The following is a 23256-nucleotide window of genomic DNA, read 5'->3' as shown; positions in this document are numbered from 1 at the left end:
GCCAGGCCCTTTATCTTCCCTCCAAAGGTTCATGATGCTCCATGAGTGATGCTCTTAGCTCTGTCTTGTCCTATAAACGCAGACCTAAGATCGGTGATCTTAGTCTTCCTTGGAACCTGGCTTCCACTCTGCCTTTAGCAGTGATGTGGAAGTATACATGATAGCTCAGGGAATGTTAGATCCCTCCATCTCCATAAGCCATCACAGCTTCATTCCAAATAAACATACAGTCTAAACAAATAACAATGATGTACTTGGGGTGGGGGATACTGGATCAAGACAAGGCCTTTGGCTCCTCTTCAAACCTCACTGCTACCTCTCAATCTGTCTGTTATACAAATTTGTCATTTTCCAAAGGGGTCAAACCTTGGACCATCCTCTGGACCTCAGCTCTTACCAGGTCTAATCTTGGAGCCCTGGGTATGCATTGATCTGCTTGCTACAAAAGTATCTTGGTCCTGGTGTCACACAGATCCATGTAGTAACAAGGCTGTCAGAAACCTTATGGATTATCTACCTATAATCCTGTTGAACAGGTACGAACCAAGGCCAAAAATGGAAATGACTTGCCTAAGGTAGCACAACTATTATGTGCCAAAGGGCCTTTTTCTTTACCAACCTGATTGGGAGGGTTTCCCCTGCCTGTCATCATCTGTCTCCAGAAAGCTTTTGAGATGCAGTCTAGAATCCTGAGAGAGGTAAAAGGGACTGAGCTCACTCCTGACCACTTTGCCTGGGCTCCCTAAGACCCAACTGTTTGCTCCTGAAGTGGCTTCAAGGAGCTGGTGGAAAGAAGGAGGCCACTAGGACCCAGAAGCTCTATGAGCATCTTGCTCTGCTGGCTGCCTCTCACCGCTTACTGCAGTGGTTCAGGCTTCATCAGCCTTGGAGAAGCATCAGCTGAGAGGAGCTATCACATGGGAGCCTGGAGCTGCTCAGCAAAGGTAGGAGTTGCCGACTAGGCCAGGAATGGGGGCCAGACCTAGGGCCTGGCAGGGAGTGCTGCCTCACCCTACAGAAAGCTAGCATTCCAAGGAGCAGCCTACCCTGTCCTATGGTGGGCAGTTTTGTCAGGGGATGAGGCTCCCAGGTGTCCCAAAAGCAGTACTAGGATGTGGGCATCTCTGAAGCCTAGAGATGGGGGTTGATCATCTCGTCCTGGCAAGAGTAGCCGCATCCTGCAACAGACAACATTCTCTATCTACCTTGCTCTGTGTCATAGAGATGGGTCCCCCACATCCTAGGAATGGGTCTTTTGGCATCCAGGCTAATGGGTATCTGAGTCCTGGGCCTGGGCAACTCTACTGGGGAGAAGTGGTGAAGGTCCCTGGAAATCTCCCCTGGTTTAGGAGGGGCATGTTCTTGCCTGAAGGCAGGCCAGGCTCTGAATCCTCGGGATAGAAGCTCTGTGTATGAGAAACAGGTGCATGTGAATCCCAACACTGCCTATGTGGCCTTGAGCTGGGCACATGTGTGCATCCTGCATCCTGACATAAGGATATCTGTCACTTGGCCATGGCCCTGCCAGAGCCTAGACCTCAGACCTATAGTGGCAAAGCCTTCTAGGTACTAAAAGGTCCTGGAGATGCAAAGGTGGTATTAAAGGAAGCAGTGGGAGGATGAGAGCATCTGTGGAGGTGGAAGGCATGATGACATGAGCTAGGAGTGGAGTCAGACTCCCTGGGTTTCCCATATGAAGCTATTACACCACGGCCCTCCCCTCCATAACCCACCCATCAATGAGGAAATGCTAAGTAGCCAGGTATATTGATCTGTCTGTTAGGAGGCAAACTGTAATCCCAGAATTTGGAGTCATTATAGAAATACTGACAAAACTGAGGGGGTTATAAGAAAGACATGCCCAATGCCTTCTTGTATAGGGCTCCATCATGGCTGCATAGCACCTTCCGTGTCAATGTGTCCACATGGACACCATGTCCGCTTTCCTCAGTCTGGGATCATAGCTAGGCCTTGCTAGATTAGACTCCTGCCATCCATCCACACGTGGTAGACCCTTTCTCCTCTGGCTACCAGAAACTCAAGAGACACAGCTGAGCCTCATTCCCAGGTAGAATGGTATGGAGAGTAAAGGGTAAAGATGCATCCTCTAGGATTTCTTTCAGGCATTTTTTTTTTTCCTGGTAGACTATCTTAGGAGAAACGGACATCTCCCTGGAGAGAGGCAAGTCTCTAGGCAGTTATCCAAAGTTAGGGATGCTGAAAATCCAGGAGCCTGGGCTATCCTTTCCAGAGGAGAATCCCCTGGCTGGCACACAGATGTCTGACTGAAATATTTTTGGAGTTTGTATTTGGGGGCAGGAATTCAGTTAGTCAATCTGAGTCTGATTCAACTCACAAAATTGCACTAAGCACCTCTTACATGCATGACATGTTAGAAATTATAAATATAAGGTTTATAGTAACACCAAACCCCCATAGTGATTGTAAGAGGACTTTGAGAAGAGCAAGCCCTGGCAGGCTATATGGTTGCAGTTATAAAAATGGTAAGTTTTTAAATGGAGTAACCATCCACTCCTCTCTAGCCCAGAGACTGGGAAATCCATCACAGAATAAAGTGTTATGTGTACGAACCTTGGTAGACTAGAAAGTCCAACCCTCCCATTCCACAGATGAGGAAAGTGTAGCCTGGGAAACTTTTAACTTATCCACAGGGTGACCATCAGACTTGGCACATCTGCGGTTTGCCTCTGAGCATGTAACTCAGCATACTATATTGAGGGAATATTCAAGAATGGAATATGGAAATGAAAAAAGATCTTAATTACATTGGGCAGCCTATTTCTGTCATATGCACACTCAACATGGATAATGATAAATAAAACAGATGCAGTCTGTCATTTTATCAGGGGATACGAGAAATGCTTATTTCTTCCAGTTTTCTGTTTTATGTGTACCCACTTCTACAGTCATAGTCCTCTACCTAACTTCCTCACCCCAACACCATCACCCTTTTAACATGGGTACCTACATTCACTCCCTGTTTTGTGATGGTAGGAGGAGGCCAGAACCAAGAGGGCTTTAGGGCAGTAATCCTCTGAGGGTTAGTTCAGTGACTTGAGATATGGAGCAAAGAGGAATGGGAGGTCAGGGGCAGCTCTTCTTCCACCAGCCGGGGCACAGCAGCCTTGAGAAGCTAAAGAGTATGAGTGGAGGGCAGCTTTCAAGTAGCTTATGCCCTCTGGCCTTGGGAGCTCAGGAGACGAGATGAGCTGGTTTTCCTTACAGCTAGGGCTTTCCATTTTCACTGCAGCATCTCAACATCCCCAAACTGGCAGCTCTTTGTTTTGGGAGTGAAGATGTGAGAAGAGACTAAAGCACAACTCCCCTTTCCAGGTGACAGCCTTGGAGTTGTGAGAGACATTTTTAGGGACAGTTCAACAATGATTTACTGGAAGCTTACTAGATACCAGTCAATGAGGAGGCTACACAGGCCACATAGCATGGCATAGTGGGCAAGAGAACTGGCCCTGCGGCCAGACTACTTTACCTTCTTACTAGCTATATGATCTTGGGTAAGTTTCTTAACCTCTCTAGGCCACAGATCTATCTCTGGAAAAATGGAGAGCCTATCATCTATCTCAAAGGATCATGTGAGGATTTAAGATGAGTTGATATATACCGAGTGCTTAGGTCAGAGTCTGGCATGTGGAAAGCACCATGTAAACATTATTGCTTGTGATTATTACTGCTATTAACCAACCACACCAGAGCCTGCAAACACAGTTGTGAAACAGGTACTATCCCCTTCATTTTACAGATGACTTTGGAAACTGGAATCCAGAAAAGCTGCAGAATCAGTAATGGCCAGACCTGGAATTAGAAGCTAAAGAGACCAGAAATCAGGAGACCATGATGCTGTCCTAGAGCCTGGGAGGACTCTGAAGAAAGGAGACAGAGGATTTAGAATTGCCCTGGAAAGGAAAGAAGGGCATGGAGAACTAGAAAAGTGCAAAAGAGGTACCAGAGGCTGCTCAAAAGGTGGAGTGCTACTGAGTGTGTGAGGATCCATTCCTTACACATCACCTTCTTCTTCTTCCCATCACTGGGGATGACTCTGGAACTACCTCCTGGTAGAAACTGGACATGAGCTCCTGAGCCCAGAGCTGCCTGGCCTGGCACTCTGTCCATAGAGGAGCCCAGCCTTGAAGGCTGGGGATTAGAGCCTGCTCAAGAGGCTCCAACAGGAGGCCCCCAACAAAACTGGGAAGCCTGGGCCTGGGCTTACCATCCCAGGGTGGCGGACTAGGATGGGGGATGGGCTTGTGATAGGAGGTGCCCTGGGTGTCCTCTTTCGGCCCCATGGAGTCCTCACCCATCCCCCAATCATCAGGGAACTCTTCCACTTTGGGAAGGGCCCTTCAAACTCCAGGTCCCTCTACTGCCAGCGGAGTCCCAGAATTGGGGCTGCAGGACGTGGCTTCAGAATCCGTGGCCCTCTTCTTCATGCTCCTGCTGGACCTCACTGCTGTGGCTGGCAATGCTGCTGTGATGGCTGTTATTGCCAAGACACCTGCCCTCCGAAAATTTGTTTTTGTCTTCCACCTCTGCCTGGTGGACCTGCTGGCTGCCCTGACACTCATGCCCCTGGCCATGATCTCCAGCTCTGCTCTCTTTGACCATGCCCTCTTTGGAGAAGTGGCCTGCCGCCTTTACCTGTTCCTGAGTGTATGCTTTGTCAGCCTGGCCATCCTCTCAGTGTCTGCCATTAATGTGGAGCGCTACTATTATGTGGTCCACCCCATGCGCTATGAGGTGCGCATGACACTGGGGCTGGTGGCTTCTGTGCTGGTAGGTGTGTGGGTGAAGGCCCTGGCCATGGCTTCTGTGCCAGTGTTGGGAAGGGTCTCCTGGGAGGAAGGAGCTCCCAGTGTCCTGCCAGGCTGTTCACTCCAATGGAGCCACAGTGCCTACTGCCAGCTTTTTGTGGTGGTCTTTGCTGTCCTTTATTTCTTGCTGCCCTTGATCCTCATCTTTGTGGTCTACTGCAGCATGTTCCGAGTGGCCCGTGTGGCTGCCATGCAACATGGGCCACTGCCCACATGGATGGAGACACCCCGGCAACGCTCTGAGTCTCTCAGTAGCCGTTCCACCATGGTTACCAGCTCTGGAGCCCACCAAACCACTCCACATCGGACGTTTGGGGGTGGGAAGGCAGCAGTGGTCCTCCTGGCTGTAGGGGGACAGTTCCTCCTCTGTTGGTTGCCCTACTTCTCTTTCCATCTCTATGTTGCCATGAGTGCTCAGCCCATTTCCACAGGACAGGTGGAGAGTGTGGTGACCTGGATTGGCTACTTTTGTTTCACTTCCAACCCTTTCTTCTATGGTTGTCTCAACCGGCAGATCCGGGGTGAGCTTAGCAAGCAGTTTGTCTGCTTCTTCAAGCCAGCTCCAGAGGAGGAGCTGAGGCTGCCTAGTCGGGAGGGCTCCATTGAGGAGAATTTCCTGCAGTTCCTTCAGGGGACTGGCTGTCCCTCTGAGAACTGGGTTTCCAGGCCCCTACCCAGCCCCAAGCAGGAACCACCACCTGCTGTTGACTTTCGAATCCCAGGCCAGATCGCTGAGGAGACCTCAGAATTCCTGGAGCAACAACTCACCAGCGACTTTATCATGTCGGACAGCTACCTCCGTCCTGCCCCCTCATCAAGGCTGGAGTCATGATGGGTCCCTGGACACTTGGAGGGAAATAGGGCTTGGAGTTGGTATATGATCCCAAGGACTGCCTTGTGGAACCACCTTTTTCCAACTGGCTGGGGTTGGGGCTGGGGTCTCTGCATATAGCTTTTGCTTGGTGTTTCCTGGGTCAGGACCAGAGCCAACAAGATGGACATGTGGCAAAAGCCTTGGACTTGGCTATGATATTTGACTATTGGGGGAGGGAGCCTGGGTATGGTGAGATGGTGACAAGAGAAAAGGGTCACAAAGGTGAGGTGGAGCCTTTCAACAGGTGAACTTTTCATGCCTCAGGAAACAGGGAAACTCTCTAAGGGTAGGAGTTGGAGGATTAGGGCAGCTGGCTAGGTACAGTTATTCTGGGGACCACTGAAGACTTTTTTTTTTTTTTCCAGTGTACTAGTCCAGGGTAATACTTGCACCAAAGCAAGGTAAGAAAATAGCCCATGTCATCTCATTTCCTCACTAGGGTCATAAAGAGCAAAATTGTAGCTAAGTGTTTCCATGAGTTAATAGACCTGTTAAAAAAATTTTTTTTTTGGTGTTTTTGAGACAGGGTCTCCCTTTAGCCCCAGCTGTCCTGGAACTCATTATGTAGACCAGGCTGGCCTTGAACTCACAGAGATCCGCCTGTCTCTGCATCTCAAGTGCTTGGATTAAAGGTGTGCACCACCACACCCAGCCTAAAATTAAAAAAAAAAATATTTTATGTGTATGAGTGTTTTGCCTATATGTAAGTACCCATGTCAGCAATGCCATTGGAGACCAGAAGAGGGTGTCAGATCTCTTGCAACTGGAGTTACAATTGTTAGTCACCATGTGGGTGCTGGGAACTGAACCCTGGTGGAAAAGCAGCCAGTGCTCTTAACCAATGAGCCATCTCTCCAGCCTGATAGACCCTTTTAAAAGTTAGTATCTGAGGTTATCTTAAAATGAGAAGACCAGTAGGATCAACTCTTTTCTGGATTTGGTCAACAGCAATTAGGGTACGTGGAGCAGAAGACAGGAAGCTCCCACTCATGTCTCACTCTTCTGTCCCCTTCCTGTTTGATTTTAGCAGATACATGCATAAAAGATAGGATGTATTTTTCTCCTGGTCCTTTAGGATGAGTAACTAGAATGACTGGGGGGATCAGAGAGTTGAGGGTGGGGGCTAGCATATGAATTGGTAAAATGGCAGGATAGAGAGACTAGGTAAAACACCCTGATCAATAATATTGCAAATCTTTTCTTTCTAGGACTGACCTCCCTGATCTCTCTCCTCATGGCAGTGACCCACCTCCAGCCCCCTGGACAATCGGGTACAAGAGACTAAGGTTGGGCATGGGAAAGGTGGGGTTTCCATAGTCTATTAAATGCCTCCCTATTGGTCATCACTCTCAAAATTAGCTTCAGTGACAAAGACTTAAATCTGTCTCCTATCTGTGGTACTGGGTTGGAGAGAGAGCAGAGAGTTGGGCTTGGCTGTTTACAGATTTAAGACTAGAAACCATGTTGATTAGTATTGGCAATGGTATTTTAAATAGAGAAGGATTAGTTGCAAAGTAATGGACAGGACACCTATCTGGGACCACTTGCCCATTTCACTTCCCTCAATTGGACACTAAATAGTCAAAGTAGAGCCAGAGGGTGGTGTGCTCTATATTTGAACAAATTTTTGGTTCATTGAACACTAAAGGGGGAAAACGGGTTGGGGGTGTGGAAGTTTCCCCCTTTGAACAGCCAATAAATAATTTTTATGATAAAAGTTATATTGATATCAACACTGACTCCTTCAGTTCTATTCAGTGCATAAATAGTTGAACACCAGTATTCCCTGGTGTTTATCTGTGTGTGTCCTTTGCCTTTAAGGAGTTTATAGTCTAATTTGAACAGATATTTGTATTTTTGTAGCGCATTTAGGTCTGCTAAGTGCTGCAGAATACATTTGAGAAATGTATTATTAGAGAACATAGTCATGGTTCTGACTTCTGAGAGTTCATTGAACTGATACATACAGCCTTTCTGCAGATTGTAGAAAGCATGGGACTTGTAAATCAAACTCTCTAGCGGAGAAAATAACTGATTAAATGAAACTGGGCAAACAGCTTTTTCCTCTTTTGAAGTAGGTAAATTTCCAGGTTTCTATCTTCCTATCTTTAGTGTATTATTCTAGTCTAGTGCCTATTCCACCAAGAAAATACTCTAGAAAGCATACACAGCAAGAACAGTCCTTTGTCATTCAAAACCATGGTCCTTTCCCTTTTAAGATAAACTTATGCTAAGAAATTCTCTTTCCTACTACTAAAGGGGAAAAAACTTTCATATACCCGTAATCCACTAAGCAGCTGGTAGACCCAGAAATTGCCAGCAGATGGCAGTGTGAGTCCAGTAGAAATAGAAAAGGTGTGCCTATGGAGAGTTTTGTGTGTGTTTTGTGTGTGTGTGTGTGGGGGGGTTAAACACTGCTTGGCAGCCATTTTGTTAATTTATTTGACTTTGCCCTCCAACCCTCCTTTCACATACATAAAATGCAGAAGTTTTAAAAGCAAGAATATCACTAATTTAGCCTGAAAATAACCAGACACTAAGATCTTGCTGGCATTTCCCTAGTGAGTTTGACATAAATGGATTCATTTGCCATTTATTTTTTGTTGTAGGAATGGCTCATGAACGAAGTAAAAATTTTTTTATTTGCAGAGAATTTCCCCAACTTTTGCTATGCCCAACTTCCAGGATTTTTCCAGTTACCAGGATGGGTTGTAAAAGTTCAAAATACAATCCTTAGCCCTGTTCCTGGAATAAATTTCCCTAATATGTTGAAGCAACAGGATGAGACAGTCATCCTGTCAGTTACTTATTCCTATATCCTGGTATTTGAGTGACTTCCATCCCAGATGAAAACTTCAGACTGTCTGTTGTCAAATATCTCTAAGCAATCTTCTAGAGGCCTGATAGAAAAAAGGGGTAAAACTGGAATTTGATAGAATTACTTACTGTATGAACATGGGAACACTGCTTAAATTCTCTGAGCCTATTTCCTCATCTGTAAAAATGGGGATCAATATTACCTACCTCACAGGGTTGTTGTGAGGATCAGAAGGGGTGAGACATGGAGGCGGCTAGCCATACCTGGCAAATAGGTACTTAATAAATGTTGGTTTTCCCCTTTCTTCTTACCCTTTTCCACAAAAGTGCTGATAAAGGAAGTCTCTTTCCTAACAGTCATTTGGAAATCAGCCAGAGACTTCAAACTTTGAGGGATAGACTTGATAAGCATTGTGGTGGAGAGGATGAGGTTAAGGTGGTTCTAATCTTCTAATTAAATGGTTCTAATTAATGAATTTTCACTATATAGATCTTTTTGTTGGGATTTTGCATTTTAAGCTTAGCATCTATTAGATAAATACATTTCAAATTGCAGGGAAAGGTTTTAGGAGCTGCATAAAAGTGCCTCTACCTAGAATGGTAAGAGTCGCAGTGCGGCTATTTGGCAGTAAAGGTATTTTAGGATTACCTTCAAAGGATCAGTAGCACAAAAGGGTATCAGGATGCAGATTTAGAAACCTTCAGGTGATCCCAGAGAGACAAGTCTCACTAAACTTCCCTACAGTTGGTTTATGCTGGCAAGAGGGGCAACATTGACATTTTTATGAACTACACCTGCCTTTCAGGTTAAATTTTTGCTAGCAGTTGTGATCCTTTGTTTACATAGGAGCCAGGCAAATGTACAGCCCACAGATTCACATGGAGTAACAGAAGGGACAAGACTGTACGTGGGGGATCAGAGAAGGCCTAGTCCTAGGCATAATGGGTGTTAAGAGATGTCAATTGGGGCAGTTTGTTCCCAACTCATAGATCAGACGGAGACAACTGTGGCTCAAGTGTCCAACACTGCGCTTTGGGCAGAGGCCGGGCTCGGAGATCACAAAGGGGTCTTCTCTGACAGGAGACTGTACTAGTTCAAGTTCCCCATAGGGCAGTGGGCTCTGTGTGACCTTAGGAGAGCACAGGCAGCCCGGAAGACCCGCTTTTTAACCAAATCGGAGAACTCCAACAGTAAAGGGACGACGGCTGGGTGATCGGAGAAGCAGAAACACAACTCGGCGGTGCTAAGGAGCCGCCCACGGTACCGGGGACTTCCGCCGATCTCGCCTTCCCTCTCAGCGCCACAGTGGTTCAAGTGGTAGCGGCCGCAGGGCGTCGCCGGAAGTATCGTAAACACCGGATATCCGGTTCCTCCGGGCACTCGGGGAGCTGACGGACGAGGCCACCGCCCCGCCGTAGACGCTGTATCAGCCGGAGTAGCTGCCGTTCGCGCGGTGTGTGAGTGAGCCCGGGCCGGGTCGCCTCTCCCGCCGCCACCATGGGCTGCACGTTGAGCGCCGAGGACAAGGCGGCGGTGGAGCGGAGCAAGATGATCGACCGCAATTTGCGGGTGGACGGGGAGAAAGCGGCCAAAGAAGTGAAGCTGCTGTTGCTCGGTGAGGGGCTGGGGCTGGGGCTGGGGCTGGAGCTGGAGCTGGAGCTGGAGCTGGAGCTGTGGGTCCTGGGAGCCGGGTGCTCGCGGAACCTGAGCGGGGTCGGCTCCCCGGGCACCGAGGGGCGGAGGCTCGGCCTGTACCCGAGCCCCGGAAGGCGTGGGATTTCGGATTGTAAGAAGTAAGTTGGAGAGGGTGTAACCAGGCAGGGATGGCGCCTAGCAGAGTTTGGGAGTCTGGAGCCTTGAGACTGAGTTAGGAATCCGGAAAAGGCTCGGGCTGGAGGGTCCGAAGTTAGGTTTTCTGTGGGGTTGGAACCTGTTGGAACCAAGAGGACTAGAGTATGTTGGGCTTGGACAATGGTTTGTGAGCTTTCGGTGAAGATTAAAGCTGGAGGGATTGAATGAATTCGTAGAGGAGCTAGGACCAAGGGTCACAGGAAGACCCTGTCGTTTGTTAAAGAGAAGCAGTTATTTTGTACAGTTGTAGTGTGGGTTGAAGGGGAGGAACTTGAAGGGGAGGCGGATGAGATAAATGACAAATTCTTAGATATAAAAGAAAAGAGCTTGGGTGTAGAGACCGTTTAAACCTTTTCACCGTTTTCTATCATTTTTAAAAAAGTCTCTTAAGGTTTTATAAGTCCTGTTTATTGAAGGAAGGGAGAAAGGGATGGGAATGGAGTAAGCTGAGGAAATTCAAAGACTGGCATGCATCTTTGAGATTTGCGATAGAAGATCTAGTGGACGATAGACCACACATTGGGTAGTGCTAGGAATGTGCATTGGGAATCGAGTTAATTTAGGATAAATCATGGATTGGGGCATATTTACTTTAAGACTGTGATAACTTTTGGGGAAGTTATTATTTGGGATTTTCAGAGTAAAAATATTAACCTCCATACTAGGATGTTGCCTTATACTTGTTTTCATTGGCATTTATATACAGACAAATGTGTTTTGATCAGGATCATTTAATCTTAAACTTTGATAGGCCCAGTAAAAACATAAAGTTCTCTAGTGTTAGTTTATCAATAAATCTTTATTCATATTTTCTAGTGATCTATTAGATAAGTAGGCGTCATATGTTCTATAAGCAACAGAACTTTAAAAATACATTCATTTTTGAAGGAAAAGAGTGACTTTAGAGTACTGTATTTCACTCTGTTAAGCTCCAGAGGACAATCACAACCACCATTCTGGGACTTCTTTGTACTTCAGGAAGTGCTGGGGCCCTTGTTTGTGCGCTGTAGAAGCTCCAGTGACAGGTTTTTTTCTTTTTTTTGGATATAAAGGAAAAGTTATGTACTTGAGCTTCCAGAAGGTATGAGTTCAGATCCTAGTTCTAGACCACAGTATCTGTATTACAGACATACTCTGTGGATGAGCATGGCTCCTGGCACATTGTAAGTACTTAAGTATTTACTATTAACCAGTTTGAGCCAACTCATGTAGGACATTCAGCCTTGGGGCCTTGCAGAAGCCCGGATACAAAACACTGCACTCAAGCTGTTAGCTCTTTCTTCTTCCTCTCTCTTTCTCCCCCTTTTTTCTCTCCCTCTCTTTCTTTCTCTAACTCTTAATTTTTAATTTCTTGAGACTATATCACTATGTACTGAACTGGTCTCCAATTCTCCATCCTCCTGCCTCAGCTTCTTCAGAGCTGAGATTACAGTTTACATCACCATAACACTGGCATTAGCAGTTTCAATATTGATTATGAAATTAGAGGTGTGTTCTCATCTTCTGTGATTTGATTTCTATTGACTGTTGAGATAGCCTCAGGATATTAGCCTATCATAATACAGTTGTAAACCATGTAGCTTTCTGCCAATTGACAGGATTTGATAGGCAGAATTTGTCTAAATATCTGGAAAAATCTTTCAGAACTGTATAAATAGTACAGATAATTTTTAAAAACTAAGCACATGATAACATGGAATTTGAAAAGTAAGTGAAAATCAAAGTACTGAAACATTTGTTTTTAATTTTCACCAGCTTCATTGGTTTTGGTATTTTTGTTTTGTTTTTAGTCAAGGTTTTGGCCATAGGCTTGTCTAGCCTCAACTTCATGAGGTCATATAACAGAGATTACAAGTGTGTGCTCATCCCATGAGGCTTTTTTTTCTTAACATTTAAAAAAATTATTTATTTAATAACCACATAATTAGAAGAAGCATTTCATTACAACAGCATTGACATATTCAATAACAATTTCCAGAGCTAAGATATATCTCTTTCAAAATTGACTGTAAATTTTTAGGTTCACAGTTGAATTAATACAGTTATACAATATTGAACTCTGTATAAAGCCCATAAGACATAAAATTGAATGAGGTTTTAACCTTTAAGAAACATCTGCATTTCATTTTAAAATATATTGTTTCATACAGAAAACAATATCATTTTTAATGCTACCAACACTTAGATGTTTGCATATGCATCTCTAATCTCTATGTACCTGAGTATTACTAGTCAGAGTCGGTTACTTTCTGAGATCCTTGGCACCTGAGCATGGATATAAGGTCATCAGGTAGATTTTAATGGTAGTATTTTTCACCTCTACTAATTAACATGAAGCAAATTTTTATGCTTCTTCCTCAAATATAACAAATTTCATTACAGCTTTAACATATTCAGTAACACACTCCAGAGCAAGGATACATCTCTTTCAAAAGTGGCTGTAAATTTTTAGGTTCACAGTTGAATTAATATAGTTATACAATATCGAACTCAGTATAAACCCTGTAAGATATAAAATTGAATGAGTTTTTACCCTTTAAAGAAGCTCTCCAGTGCCGGGCGTGGTGGTGCATGCTTTTAATCCCAGCATTTGGGAGGCAGAGGCAGGTGGATCTCTGAGTTCAAGGCCAGCCTGGTCTACATAGTGAGTTCCAGGACAGCTGGGGCTATAGGGAGACCCTGTCTCAAAAAGATCCAAAAAAAGAAAACAGAGATATTTCCGTCACTGTGAGGATTAAGTATGGTAATAATGTAAAGTAAAACATGGCTAGTGAGTATTAACTGTTCTGTTGTTAAAGTGAATGTTATAGATTATAAGTTCTGTAGAAATTCAAATTAATAAATTAATACGGGCTTAATTATTAAGGAAGACTTCTGTATTGTAATTCCTCTTTTGGTTTGAATTTCTTTTAGATATTATTGGGAAGATCTTGGTATACCAAATTACTGTTTAACTACAATTTTCTATAGACTGACATAATTGTATTATGCAAATATTCCCAACCAGTGTGTGTAGTGTGCTACGTAGATGTGCTGCTTGCAATTTTTTTTTTTGTATGCTCAAATTTTAAGTTTTTTTTTCCCCGAGACAGGAGCTTGTGTATATACCTTAGGCTGGCCCAGAACTCCTGATCTTCCTGCCTCAATCTCCCAAGTATAGGATCATAGGTATGTGCCACCACAGCTGACTCTCAAATCATAACGTCAAAATTTATGGCAGTTAAAATAATATTTGGATATTTGTGGTGTGATTCCTTCCCTCTGTTAACTTCTTCAATTTGGCATTTTGGAAAGAAGAAATTTTTTTTTTCTTGTCTTTTTGAGACAGGGTCTCCCTGTAGCCCCAGCTGTCCTGGAACTCACTGTGTAGACCAGGTGGCCTTGAACTCACAGAGATCCACCTGCCTCTGCCTCCCAAGTGCTGGGATTAAAGGCGTGCACCACCATGCCCGGCCCTGGAAAGAAGAATTTTTTTAAAGGTTTATGATTTATTCCATTTGGATATTTAATATCATCAGTAATACTTACATTTCATTTTCATGGCATAATTTCATAATATAAAGAAAAAATATTTTTCTTCAAAGCCCTCTAGTGACCCTTACCAGTAGTCATTTCCTGTATCTGCCATGATGTCTTCAAAAGTTGAGAGGCCCTAGGCACTACTTTTGGTGAATTAAGTTCCCACCTGCATTTATTAGCTGTGAGACCCAGAACCATATGAATCATTATATTCACATATGTAAAGTAGGGATGATTGTGCCTGTATCATAACACGAAATGAGATAATGTATATAAAATGCTTATTGTTAGTGTCTAGCAAATAATAGTCAGTATATGGCAACTTCTATCAATTTATTTTCTTGAGGCTTATCATTTTAGTTCCTATTTTTAGGGCTGTTCCAGACAGATACTTGCTATTTTTTGTTAATATGTTCTTTGTAAAGATCCTCAAAGAATTTTATAAATACTCTTTATGGTGAAAAGATATACATTTTTATGGCAAAACCTAAGTTGCTTGCAGAGAATTGGAATACTGTATTTAAATTCCATATTAGACAATTGGTTGTTCATACATAAAATTGCATATTACTAACTGAATATGGTTATTATTGAAAAGAAGATTTTTGGGCTGGAGAGGTAGCTCAGTGCTTAAGAACACCGGTGCTCTTGCAGAGGACCTGGGTTTGGTTCCTAGCACCCTCATGACAGCTGATAGTGGTCTGTAACTCCAGTTACAAGGGATCCAGCAATCCTCCTCTGGCCTCAGGCATTGCACGACATGAGTGCACTTACATACATGCAGCCAAAACATTCATATACATACGTACATAAATAAGTAAATGATAAATAGATTCTCCTTGGCTTCTCCTATAGGATGATAGCCATTGTAGTGTTTGTTAGTTATTTGGGGTAAGGTTCACAGAAGCTAAATTTCTTATTTTTGAGACAAGATCTCACTATGTATCCGTGGCTGGTCTGCAACTTGCTCTGTAGGCTTCTGCCTTCCAAGTGCTAGGATTAAGGGTATGTGCCACCATGCCCGGCCATAGAAGCTAAATATTTGTGAGGATTTATCATATCTGGAGAAAAAAGAGAAACTGGAATGAAAAAATGGAAATGGGCATTGTAAAAAAGGAGATTCTTTTTCATGATTACTTATTCTTTGTGTCTTTTTTTTTTTTTTTTTTTTTTTTGAGACAGGGTCTCCCTGTAGCCCCAGCTGTCCTAGAACTCACTTTGTAGACCAGGCTGGCCTTGAACTCACAGAGATCCGCCTGCCTCTGCCTCCCAAGTGCTAGGACTACAGGCATGCACCACCACGCCCGGCTCTTTGTGTCTTTTACATAGAGTATTCATTGCTTTTGCAGTGAGAAAATAAGGCCCTTTTCTATACCATGTGTCATGGTGTGATTTTCCCTGGCCACACTATTGTAGGACAGTGATAACTACAGAGTAGATAGGTATTCAGGACTTAGTAGATCTGACAGGGCATGTAGCTTTCTAATTGGGGCCACAACTATATTCTTTTAAACTAACTTTAGCTGATTACACTTGTAATTCCTGTTTCTGCACTAGGATTGTTAACATCATCTAGGCTGAAAACTGCACTCTGTCTTCACTTTATTTTTATTTATCATTTTGCTATGTGTCCCAGGCTGGCCTGGAATTCATGGCAATACTCTGACTTCGAGCTCCTAAGCATTAAGTTTATGGATGTGTACTACCCTGCCAGGCTCTGCCCTAGGGCCAAAATGATTTCTTGTTCTCATTTCTGAACCAGTCAGTTCTAAATACTATGACTCAATTATTAGCGTATTTAAGATTTTTTAATTTCATAGACATGCAAAATAAGAGAAGTGGTCTTAATAAAAAATCTGTGAGTACAATAATTTTCTTAGTAAATAAAAATATCTTACTACTTAGTCAATGATCGTTACTACTTGGAAACATTTTTGATGTTCTGAGGTGGGTATACTCTGTCCTCTTTTGAAAACTGCTATTTTTATGTCACCTATAGTTAGCCTTATGGAATAATTGTATAACTGCTTCTAACTATATGTTCCTTTAGGCAGGAGAATTAGATATTTCTCATTTTTATCTTTTATTGCATGACCTAATATAAAGTTAGGGGCCTATAAGGAATGGGAAGACTCATACAAGTAAAGGAAAGGGTTTGTAGACAATATATACTAGGCAATGTCATAGACATTAGGCATCCAAGAATAAATAAAAAATGAAATACAAGCAGGTTCCATGCTCATGAATTGTGATACCCCCCTCACTTCTAGAAGAGTGGCCCTAACACTGCTTTCCTGGCTAAGCCACTCCTTTTTATTAGTTTTCTCTGCTTGCTTTTGAAACTCCTAATCCCTCTCCCCCCCCCCATGCCAGCCTTCAACCTAGGCTTCCTCTGGCACCTTTTGTGGCTCACATACTGCCTTACCTAGTACTTAAGACATGTCATCTAGCACAGACTCCCAGGATCTCCAATCCAGGTTCCTGGGAAGTATCAGAGTGGTGTAATCTTGCCAGTTACCCACCATACTTTAGTCATTTGTAGTGGGTATGTGGTAGACTTGATGGAGCATCATGAGTTTCAAGTGCTGAGGTGGGCCAGGTTCTCTATTAAAAAGGCCTCGCTAGAGAATTAATGATTAATAAATAGGTGCCACAGACAGCATAATGGAATGAGGTAGAAATATTGAAGAACTAAACACATTGCTGTTTTAGTTTCTAATTCATGTCTGTTCATTCTCAATATTAAGTTGTCATTTTGTGTAATTTGGGAGATAGGTTTAAGTTCACTTGAGGTAGGATGTCCTATTATCAACATATCTAACTCGGAATAGTTAACGTCACCTGGATTTGATTGCCTTTACTTTAAATTCAGCAATTAAAAAATGGAAATAACCAGTATAGTTTTCAGGGTTTATGCTTCATCATCACTCTGCTTTCTTTCTTGCTGTGCTGGATAGCTTTTGTGCTGGATAGCTTTAGTGTCAACTTGACACACCTGGGTTGAGGGAGCCTCAGTTGGGGAATTGCCTCTATTGGACTGGCCTGTGGCCATGTCTGAGGGGCATCTTCTTGATGAGTGATGTAGGAGGGCCCAGCCCACCACCCCTGGCAGATGGGCCTGTGTTGCATAAGAAAGCAGGCTGAGCAGGGGCCAGAGAGCAAGCCAGTAAGCAGCATTCCTCCATGGCCTGTGCTCCAGCTCCTGCCTCCAGGTTCCTGCCCCGAGTTCCTACCTTGGGTTCCCAGATGAACTGTGACCTGGGATATGTAAGCTAAATAAACCCTTTCCTCCCCAAGTTGGTAGTGGTCAGAGTATTTTGTCACATCAATGAAGAAACAAACGAGAATACTTGCTAATTTTTCTCTTTACTGTTTTTAAAAATATATTTCTTAATTTTATTTTATGTATGAGTATATTGCCTGCATGTATGTAAGTGCACTTAATGTCATGCAATGCCCGTGGAGGTCAGAAGAAAGTGTTTGATCCCTTGGAACTGTAGTTATGGGCAGTTGTTATCTACTGTGTGGGTGCTGGGAATTGAACTCCGGTCATCTGGAAGAGCAGCCAGTGCTCTTAACCGCTGAGCCATCTCTCCAGCCCCAACTTTACCGTTTTTATGAATACTGAAAAGAAATTGTCTAAAGCTAAGGAAACATTATTTTGTGTCCTCTTAAAAATTTTGCTTAATGCCAGGCAGGGTGGTGCATGCCTTTAATCCCAGCACTCATGAGGCAGAGGCCAGGTGGCTCTCTGTGAGTTCAAGACCAGCCTGGTCTACATAACAAGTTCTAGGCCAGCTGGGGCTAAATAGTGAAACCTTGTCTCAAAAATCTAAACCAAAGGAAAAAACCCTAAAACAAAACTCTACTTATTTATAGGTTTTTGTTAAGTAGTAGGTAAAAACATTGACCAAAGATAGATTTTAACTTCTCCTTATGATGTGTTTTTTGTTTGTTTGTTTTTTTGTTTGTTTGTTTTGTTTTTTGACAGGCAGAACTTCAAGGAAGTGGGGAGAATGCTTTAAGTACTCGGGAGCTAGACCATTAACAGAAAGACCAAAATTTAAAATGTGGGTCTCATACTATGAAATATCTAGAGCCATGGCCACTAAATTTGTTCAGAGTCATGAAGTTTAAAATGTGTTTTTTAGCTAGCAGAATATAATACAGGAATGGAGATGCCTTGTAATGGGGCAAAGAGCCTGGTAAGATTGCTTCTAGCCTTTAAAAATTTTCCTTTCTATGAACAAATGAGGAATTTAAATTGGATCTTGAGGAGTTCCTTGATTATGAAATTAATGTAATTAACCAAAGAGAATAGTTTAATGTTATTAAAAGGAATATTTTGTGTCATTTTTCTTAGTTTGATTGAAATTAGTTTAACCTCACAAAGCTGCTTAGGAAGAGAGTTAAAAACCAAAGATATAAAGTGCTCATGATGCAAATGTTCAAATGAGTACCCAGAGAAAACAGACTATTCTAGTATTGGATTTTTTCTCAGTTTTAATTGTCTTCATTTTAGTGTAGCTCTTGAGTTGTGTTTAGCAAGTTGGCATTATCTTTAAGCTTTAGATAGCCAGGTTATCCTGTTTCCTGATTAGTAATCAGCTGTATCATTTCTGTAATTCAAGCTGTTTGAACTAAATAACATTGTGTTAGGATCACTGTTCAGTTGTTCTAGTTTTGATATTCTTTGTGAGTGACATACCCTATTTTTGTTCTTAAGATGTAACAGAAATTAATATATCTAATGTGCACTAGGCAAAGGAGGCGGATATATGAAAGATGAGATTCGTTTGACTGTGCCTGTTAATGACTTAGAGATCTCTGAAATAAAGTTTAGGAGGAGTTAGTATTTAAACCTCTTTAGTTTTCCCGGTTGAACTTGGAAGGTAAGAAAGACTGGAAGGTAAGAAGGTAATTAGCTGAGACATTGCCATGTTCATGCTTATTGATAAATCGCTGTTGTGCTGCTGTGGGCTTTTCCTTTTGTCACTACATCCTATTTTCAAGTGGTTAAGCATTTTTAATATTCACACAAAGTTTTTTGAATGATGCTAGTATTTTAGATCTCAGAAAATTATTGTTCCTTAAATGTAGATTTCTTAATTTTTATTTTCATTCATTTATTTATTTATGTAATTAGTGTGGGTATGTGTGGATGTGGGTATGTGTGTATACTATGGAGCACCTATAGAAATCTGGGAATAATTTTGGGGAGTTGATTCTCTCCTTCTACCATGTGGGTCCCAGGGATAGAACCTAGGTCATCAGACAAGTGCCTTTACCTGCTGTGCCATCTTTCTGTCCCCAGCTCGTGTAAATCTATAGCTGTCAGATCCACAATGTCTTACAACAATCAAAACATAGTCTGTTTTCTTACATCTGCTTCTATTCATCTGGTTTGCTGTTAACACTGGAACCATTTAAATCAGAACTATTCAAACTTAGCAAGAAAGTTTGATCCTTGTCATCTTTTAATGATTTTTTAATCATTCCTTTAATGATTTTGTAGTCTATTTATAGTGGGCCAAAATAGAAAAAAATTTTCCTTTAAAATTGGATTTTAAAATTAAATAGTATTCCATTAAATTCCAAGAACCCTAGAAATGCTACACTGCACTGTATTTGAGTTAGTTTTAGTTTATATTACTCTCATGTGTGTGTGAGAGAGAGAGAGAGAGAGAGAGAGTGTGTGTGTGTGTGTGTGTGTGTGTGTGTGAGAGAGAGAGAGAGAGAGATTGCATGTGCTACAGCGTGCATGTGAAAATAAAGAGGACAACTTTCAGGAGCTGTTTCTTGACTTCACCTTGTTGGAGACAAGGTCTCTCTTGTTGTTTCTGCCATTGCACTGCATTCCACGCTAGTTGGCCTGCCTACTTGCAGGTGATTCTCCTCCCTACCTCCCATCTCACTATAGGATGACAGATGTGTGATACTGCATCCAGCTTTTATGTGGGTTCTGGGGGTCTGAACTAAAGACATTGAACTTGTATGGCAAGCACTCTTACTCCCAGAGCCATCTCCTTAGCTTCCATAGTCTATGTTACTTTCCCATGCGTGTGTGTGTGTGTGTGTGTGTGTGTGTGTGTGTGTGTGTGATTGTGATAAGACCTTGGGACTCACCAATATGATTTTAGAGTCATTAGATTAAAAGTATTTTTAAATTGGTAGGTATGGTGGTACATGTTTTTAATCAGAGGCACATGGATCTCTGTGAGATTGAGGCCACAGTAGTGAGTTACAGGCTAGCTAGGGCTATAGGGAGAATCCTGTCTCAAACAAAACAGAGGGCTGGAGAGATGGCTCAGCGGTTAAGAGCACTGGCTGCTCTTGCAGAGGACCTGCATTCAGTTCCCAGCACTCACATGGAGGCTAACACCTATCCATAACTCGGTTCCAGGGGATCTGATGCCTTCTTCTGGCCTCCACAGGCATTGCATGACATGGTTGCACTTATTACATGCAGGTAGTACACTCATACACATAAAATAAAAAACAAAAACAAAAACCCTACCATATTTTTAAATCATGAGAAATAGCAAAACTTTCCTTACTCTTTTTGTAAAATTTTTAAAAGAAAAAAATTGATTTATATTTTGCATGTGAGTGTTTTGCCTTCATGTATGTAAGTGTACCCATGTCATGCAATGCCCCAGAGGCAAGAAGATGGTGTTGGATCACCTGTAACTGGAGTTAGGGACAGTTGTTAGCTGCCATGTGGGTGCTGGGAACTGAACCCAGGTCATTTGCAGTTAACTGCTGAGCCATCTCTCCAGCCTCTCCAACTATTTAAGAAAAAAATATTTTTATTTTATGTGTATGAATGTATTGCCTGCATGTGTGTAAGTACACCCTGTCCTGCAATGCCTGAAGAGGTCAGAAAAGAGCAACATATCCACTGGAACTGTAGTTACTGGGAACCAAAACTGGGTCCCCTGCATGAGCATACAGGGCTCTTAACCACTGAGCCATCTCTCCAGCCCCAGCTACTAAATACTCTTAAAAAAACATTTATAATGTGAAAATACATTTTGCCCAGAACCCTGCCCATTATAGTCAATGGCATAATTGCAATTAAATTCTACTTGCCCTCATCAATTTTTTTTTTTTTTTTTTTTTTTTTTTTAATGTAGCTCAGGCTGGCCTGAAACTCTCAGAGGTTGCCTGCCTCTACCTCCCAATTGCGGGAATTGTCAGAACACCTGGCCTCATCAACACTTTTAGGTCTTTCAAGGTCTTTTTTCTTTTTTGGTCTTTTTGAGACAGGGTCTCCCTGTAGTCACAGCTGGCCTGGAATTAAGTATGTAGAACTGACCCCGATTTCACAGAGAACTGCCTGCATCTGCCTCCCAAGTGCTGGGATCAAAGGTCTGTACTATAATGCCCAACTTCTCAATTTTTAAAATAAGCCTTTTATTTTAGAATAATTTTACATAAAAGTTACAAAGATAAGGCTGGGCGTGGTGGCGCACGCCTTTAATCCCAGCACTTGGGAGGCAGAGGCAGGTGGATCTTTGTGAGTTCAAGGGCATCCTGGTCTACATAGTAAGTTCCAGGTCAGCTGGGGCTACAGGGAGACCCTGTCTCAAAAAAGACAAAAAAAAAAAAAAAAAAAGTTACAAAGATAGTGCACAGAGAGTTCGAGTTCCTGTGTATTCTTTGCCTGGTTTTCCATAGTGTTCACTTTCTGTGTAACCGCGTTACATTTGTCACCAAGAGATTAATATTGGTGTGTTAACATTAACTTTATACATTATTTAGATTGCACCAGTTTTTCCACTAATGTTCTTTTTCTGTCTAGGGTTAATTTAGGATGCCACATTTAGTTAAGGCTAGGATTTATTGTGCTTTTTGGTTTCCAGTATTGAAGTCTCCATTGGGAGGCTCATTTAATATTTATAATTATGTATCTTTGGATAATCTTTTATATATGAAAAGGTTCTCTCTTCTTCCCTGCCCCCCCTTCCCCTTTCTATTTCTGAGACAGTCTCTTTATGTAGCCTAAAATGGCCTTGCCCCTGTGGTCCTTCTGCCTCAACCACCTGATGGTGCAATGTGATTGATAACAGGAATCAGTTTTGAAGTGAAGTCCTTCTATAAGGCATGACATTTGAGAATGGACCTTGAAAGATATAAATAGGAATTCTTTTTGTTTTGGTTTGAGGTGCTGGAGATGGCACCTTTGTTAAGGAAATATTCTACCACTGAGCTATCATGCCAGCCCTAAATAGGAACTCTTCAGAGATCAGAAAAAAGAGGGGATAATATGCACAAAGGCTCAGAATATGAGTGGCAAGTAGATGTGACTGGAATGAAGAGCTGATAAAGAATGGGATGCAGGAGATCATCTTTCTGCCTTTGCCTCTCACTGTGCTGGGGTCATAGGTGTGTGCCACCACATCTTGTTGAAGCATTGTAAGATTAAAATAATTTTTAATTGTGCGTGTGTATTACACGAGTGTGGTGCCTGCTGAGATCAGAAAAGGGTTTCAGATGCCCTGAAGCTGGAGTTACAGGAGGTTATGGACTATGATATGGGATATGACACTTAACATTTTCAAGTGGAAAATATTGAGATATATGGGTTTTGGTGAATGCATTTAGTATTGCCATTAACTTTGGAGAACATTTCCCAGTATAAAGAAGAATTATTTTTATGAATTAAAATGAGTTTTTTTGGGCACCTGTTGTATTATACTTGGTGACATTTCTAGTACCTTTCATTCCAAGTAAAAAATAGTTTTCACTCACGTTATATATAGATACCATATAATTTAGTGTTAACACAAATGGGTTTTTGTTGCCCTGCTGTCAGAGAAGAAAAAGGAAACTTACTCACTGTAGGCCAAAATTAGAACTCTGGGAATGTCTGCTTCCCAAACATTCTTAAGTTCTTCAGAGAGGAGGAAGAAACCCCACTGCCCTTCATTGGCCAGTTTCCAGCACCCAGGTTATGTTGTTCATATTCTCAAGTTATAACATTTTGATAATATTTGGGGAACTGAGTGAACCTCTTTCTTTGTAACCAAGTTAGTATCTTCCTTAAGTGATTTATGAATGTAAGATGGTTGCTCTTTTAAAAAAAATTTCATTTAATTAATTTAATTTAGAGATAGTCTTATGTTACCCAGACTGGTCTTAATCTCCTGATCCTTCTGCCTCCATCACCTGAGTGCTGGGGTACCGGTGTGCACCATCATGCACAGTTTATGCGATATTGGGGATCAAACTTAGATCTGTTGTGCATGCTAGACAAGCACTATACCAACTGAATTATATCACCAGTCCCCTTTATTTTTATTTGCTTACTTGCTTATTTTATTTTACAGTGCTGGTGATCAAAC

The 23256-nt window shown here is 42.3% G+C and overlaps 2 protein-coding genes across 3 annotated transcripts in view; both read left to right on the top strand.

Moving 5' to 3' along the window:
• The first annotated feature begins 867 nt into the window (after positions 1-867).
• Positions 868-7412, top strand: Gpr61 (G protein-coupled receptor 61). Of its 2 annotated transcripts, XR_607862.1 has the most exons (3): positions 868-944; positions 3779-5943; positions 6930-7412. XR_607862.1 is itself a non-coding variant. In XM_008850388.2 (2 exons), the coding sequence occupies exon 2, from the start codon at positions 4321-4323 to the stop codon at positions 5677-5679; it is 1359 nt and encodes a 452-aa protein (XP_008848610.1). In that variant the 5' UTR covers positions 868-944; positions 3779-4320; the 3' UTR covers positions 5680-6260. The 2 variants fall into 2 exon arrangements, 1 of the variants encoding a protein (XP_008848610.1); XM_008850388.2 differs by lacking the exon at positions 6930-7412 and having other exon boundaries at positions 3779-6260.
• Positions 7413-9893: 2481 nt separating this feature from the next.
• Positions 9894-23256, top strand: part of Gnai3 (G protein subunit alpha i3) — a 44312-nt gene continuing 30949 nt past the window's right edge. Inside the window, exon 1 of the mRNA XM_008850387.2 lies at positions 9894-10154. Coding sequence (XP_008848609.1) covers positions 10037-10154 — 118 coding nt within the window. The 5' untranslated portion in view covers positions 9894-10036. The remainder of the gene's footprint in view (positions 10155-23256) is intronic.

Source organism: Nannospalax galili, unplaced genomic scaffold (assembly GCF_000622305.1).
Source record: "Nannospalax galili isolate Female #2095 unplaced genomic scaffold, S.galili_v1.0 scaffold5, whole genome shotgun sequence".
NCBI classification, from domain to species: domain Eukaryota; kingdom Metazoa; phylum Chordata; class Mammalia; order Rodentia; family Spalacidae; genus Nannospalax; species Nannospalax galili.
This window is presented reverse-complemented; position numbering and strand designations above follow the sequence as displayed.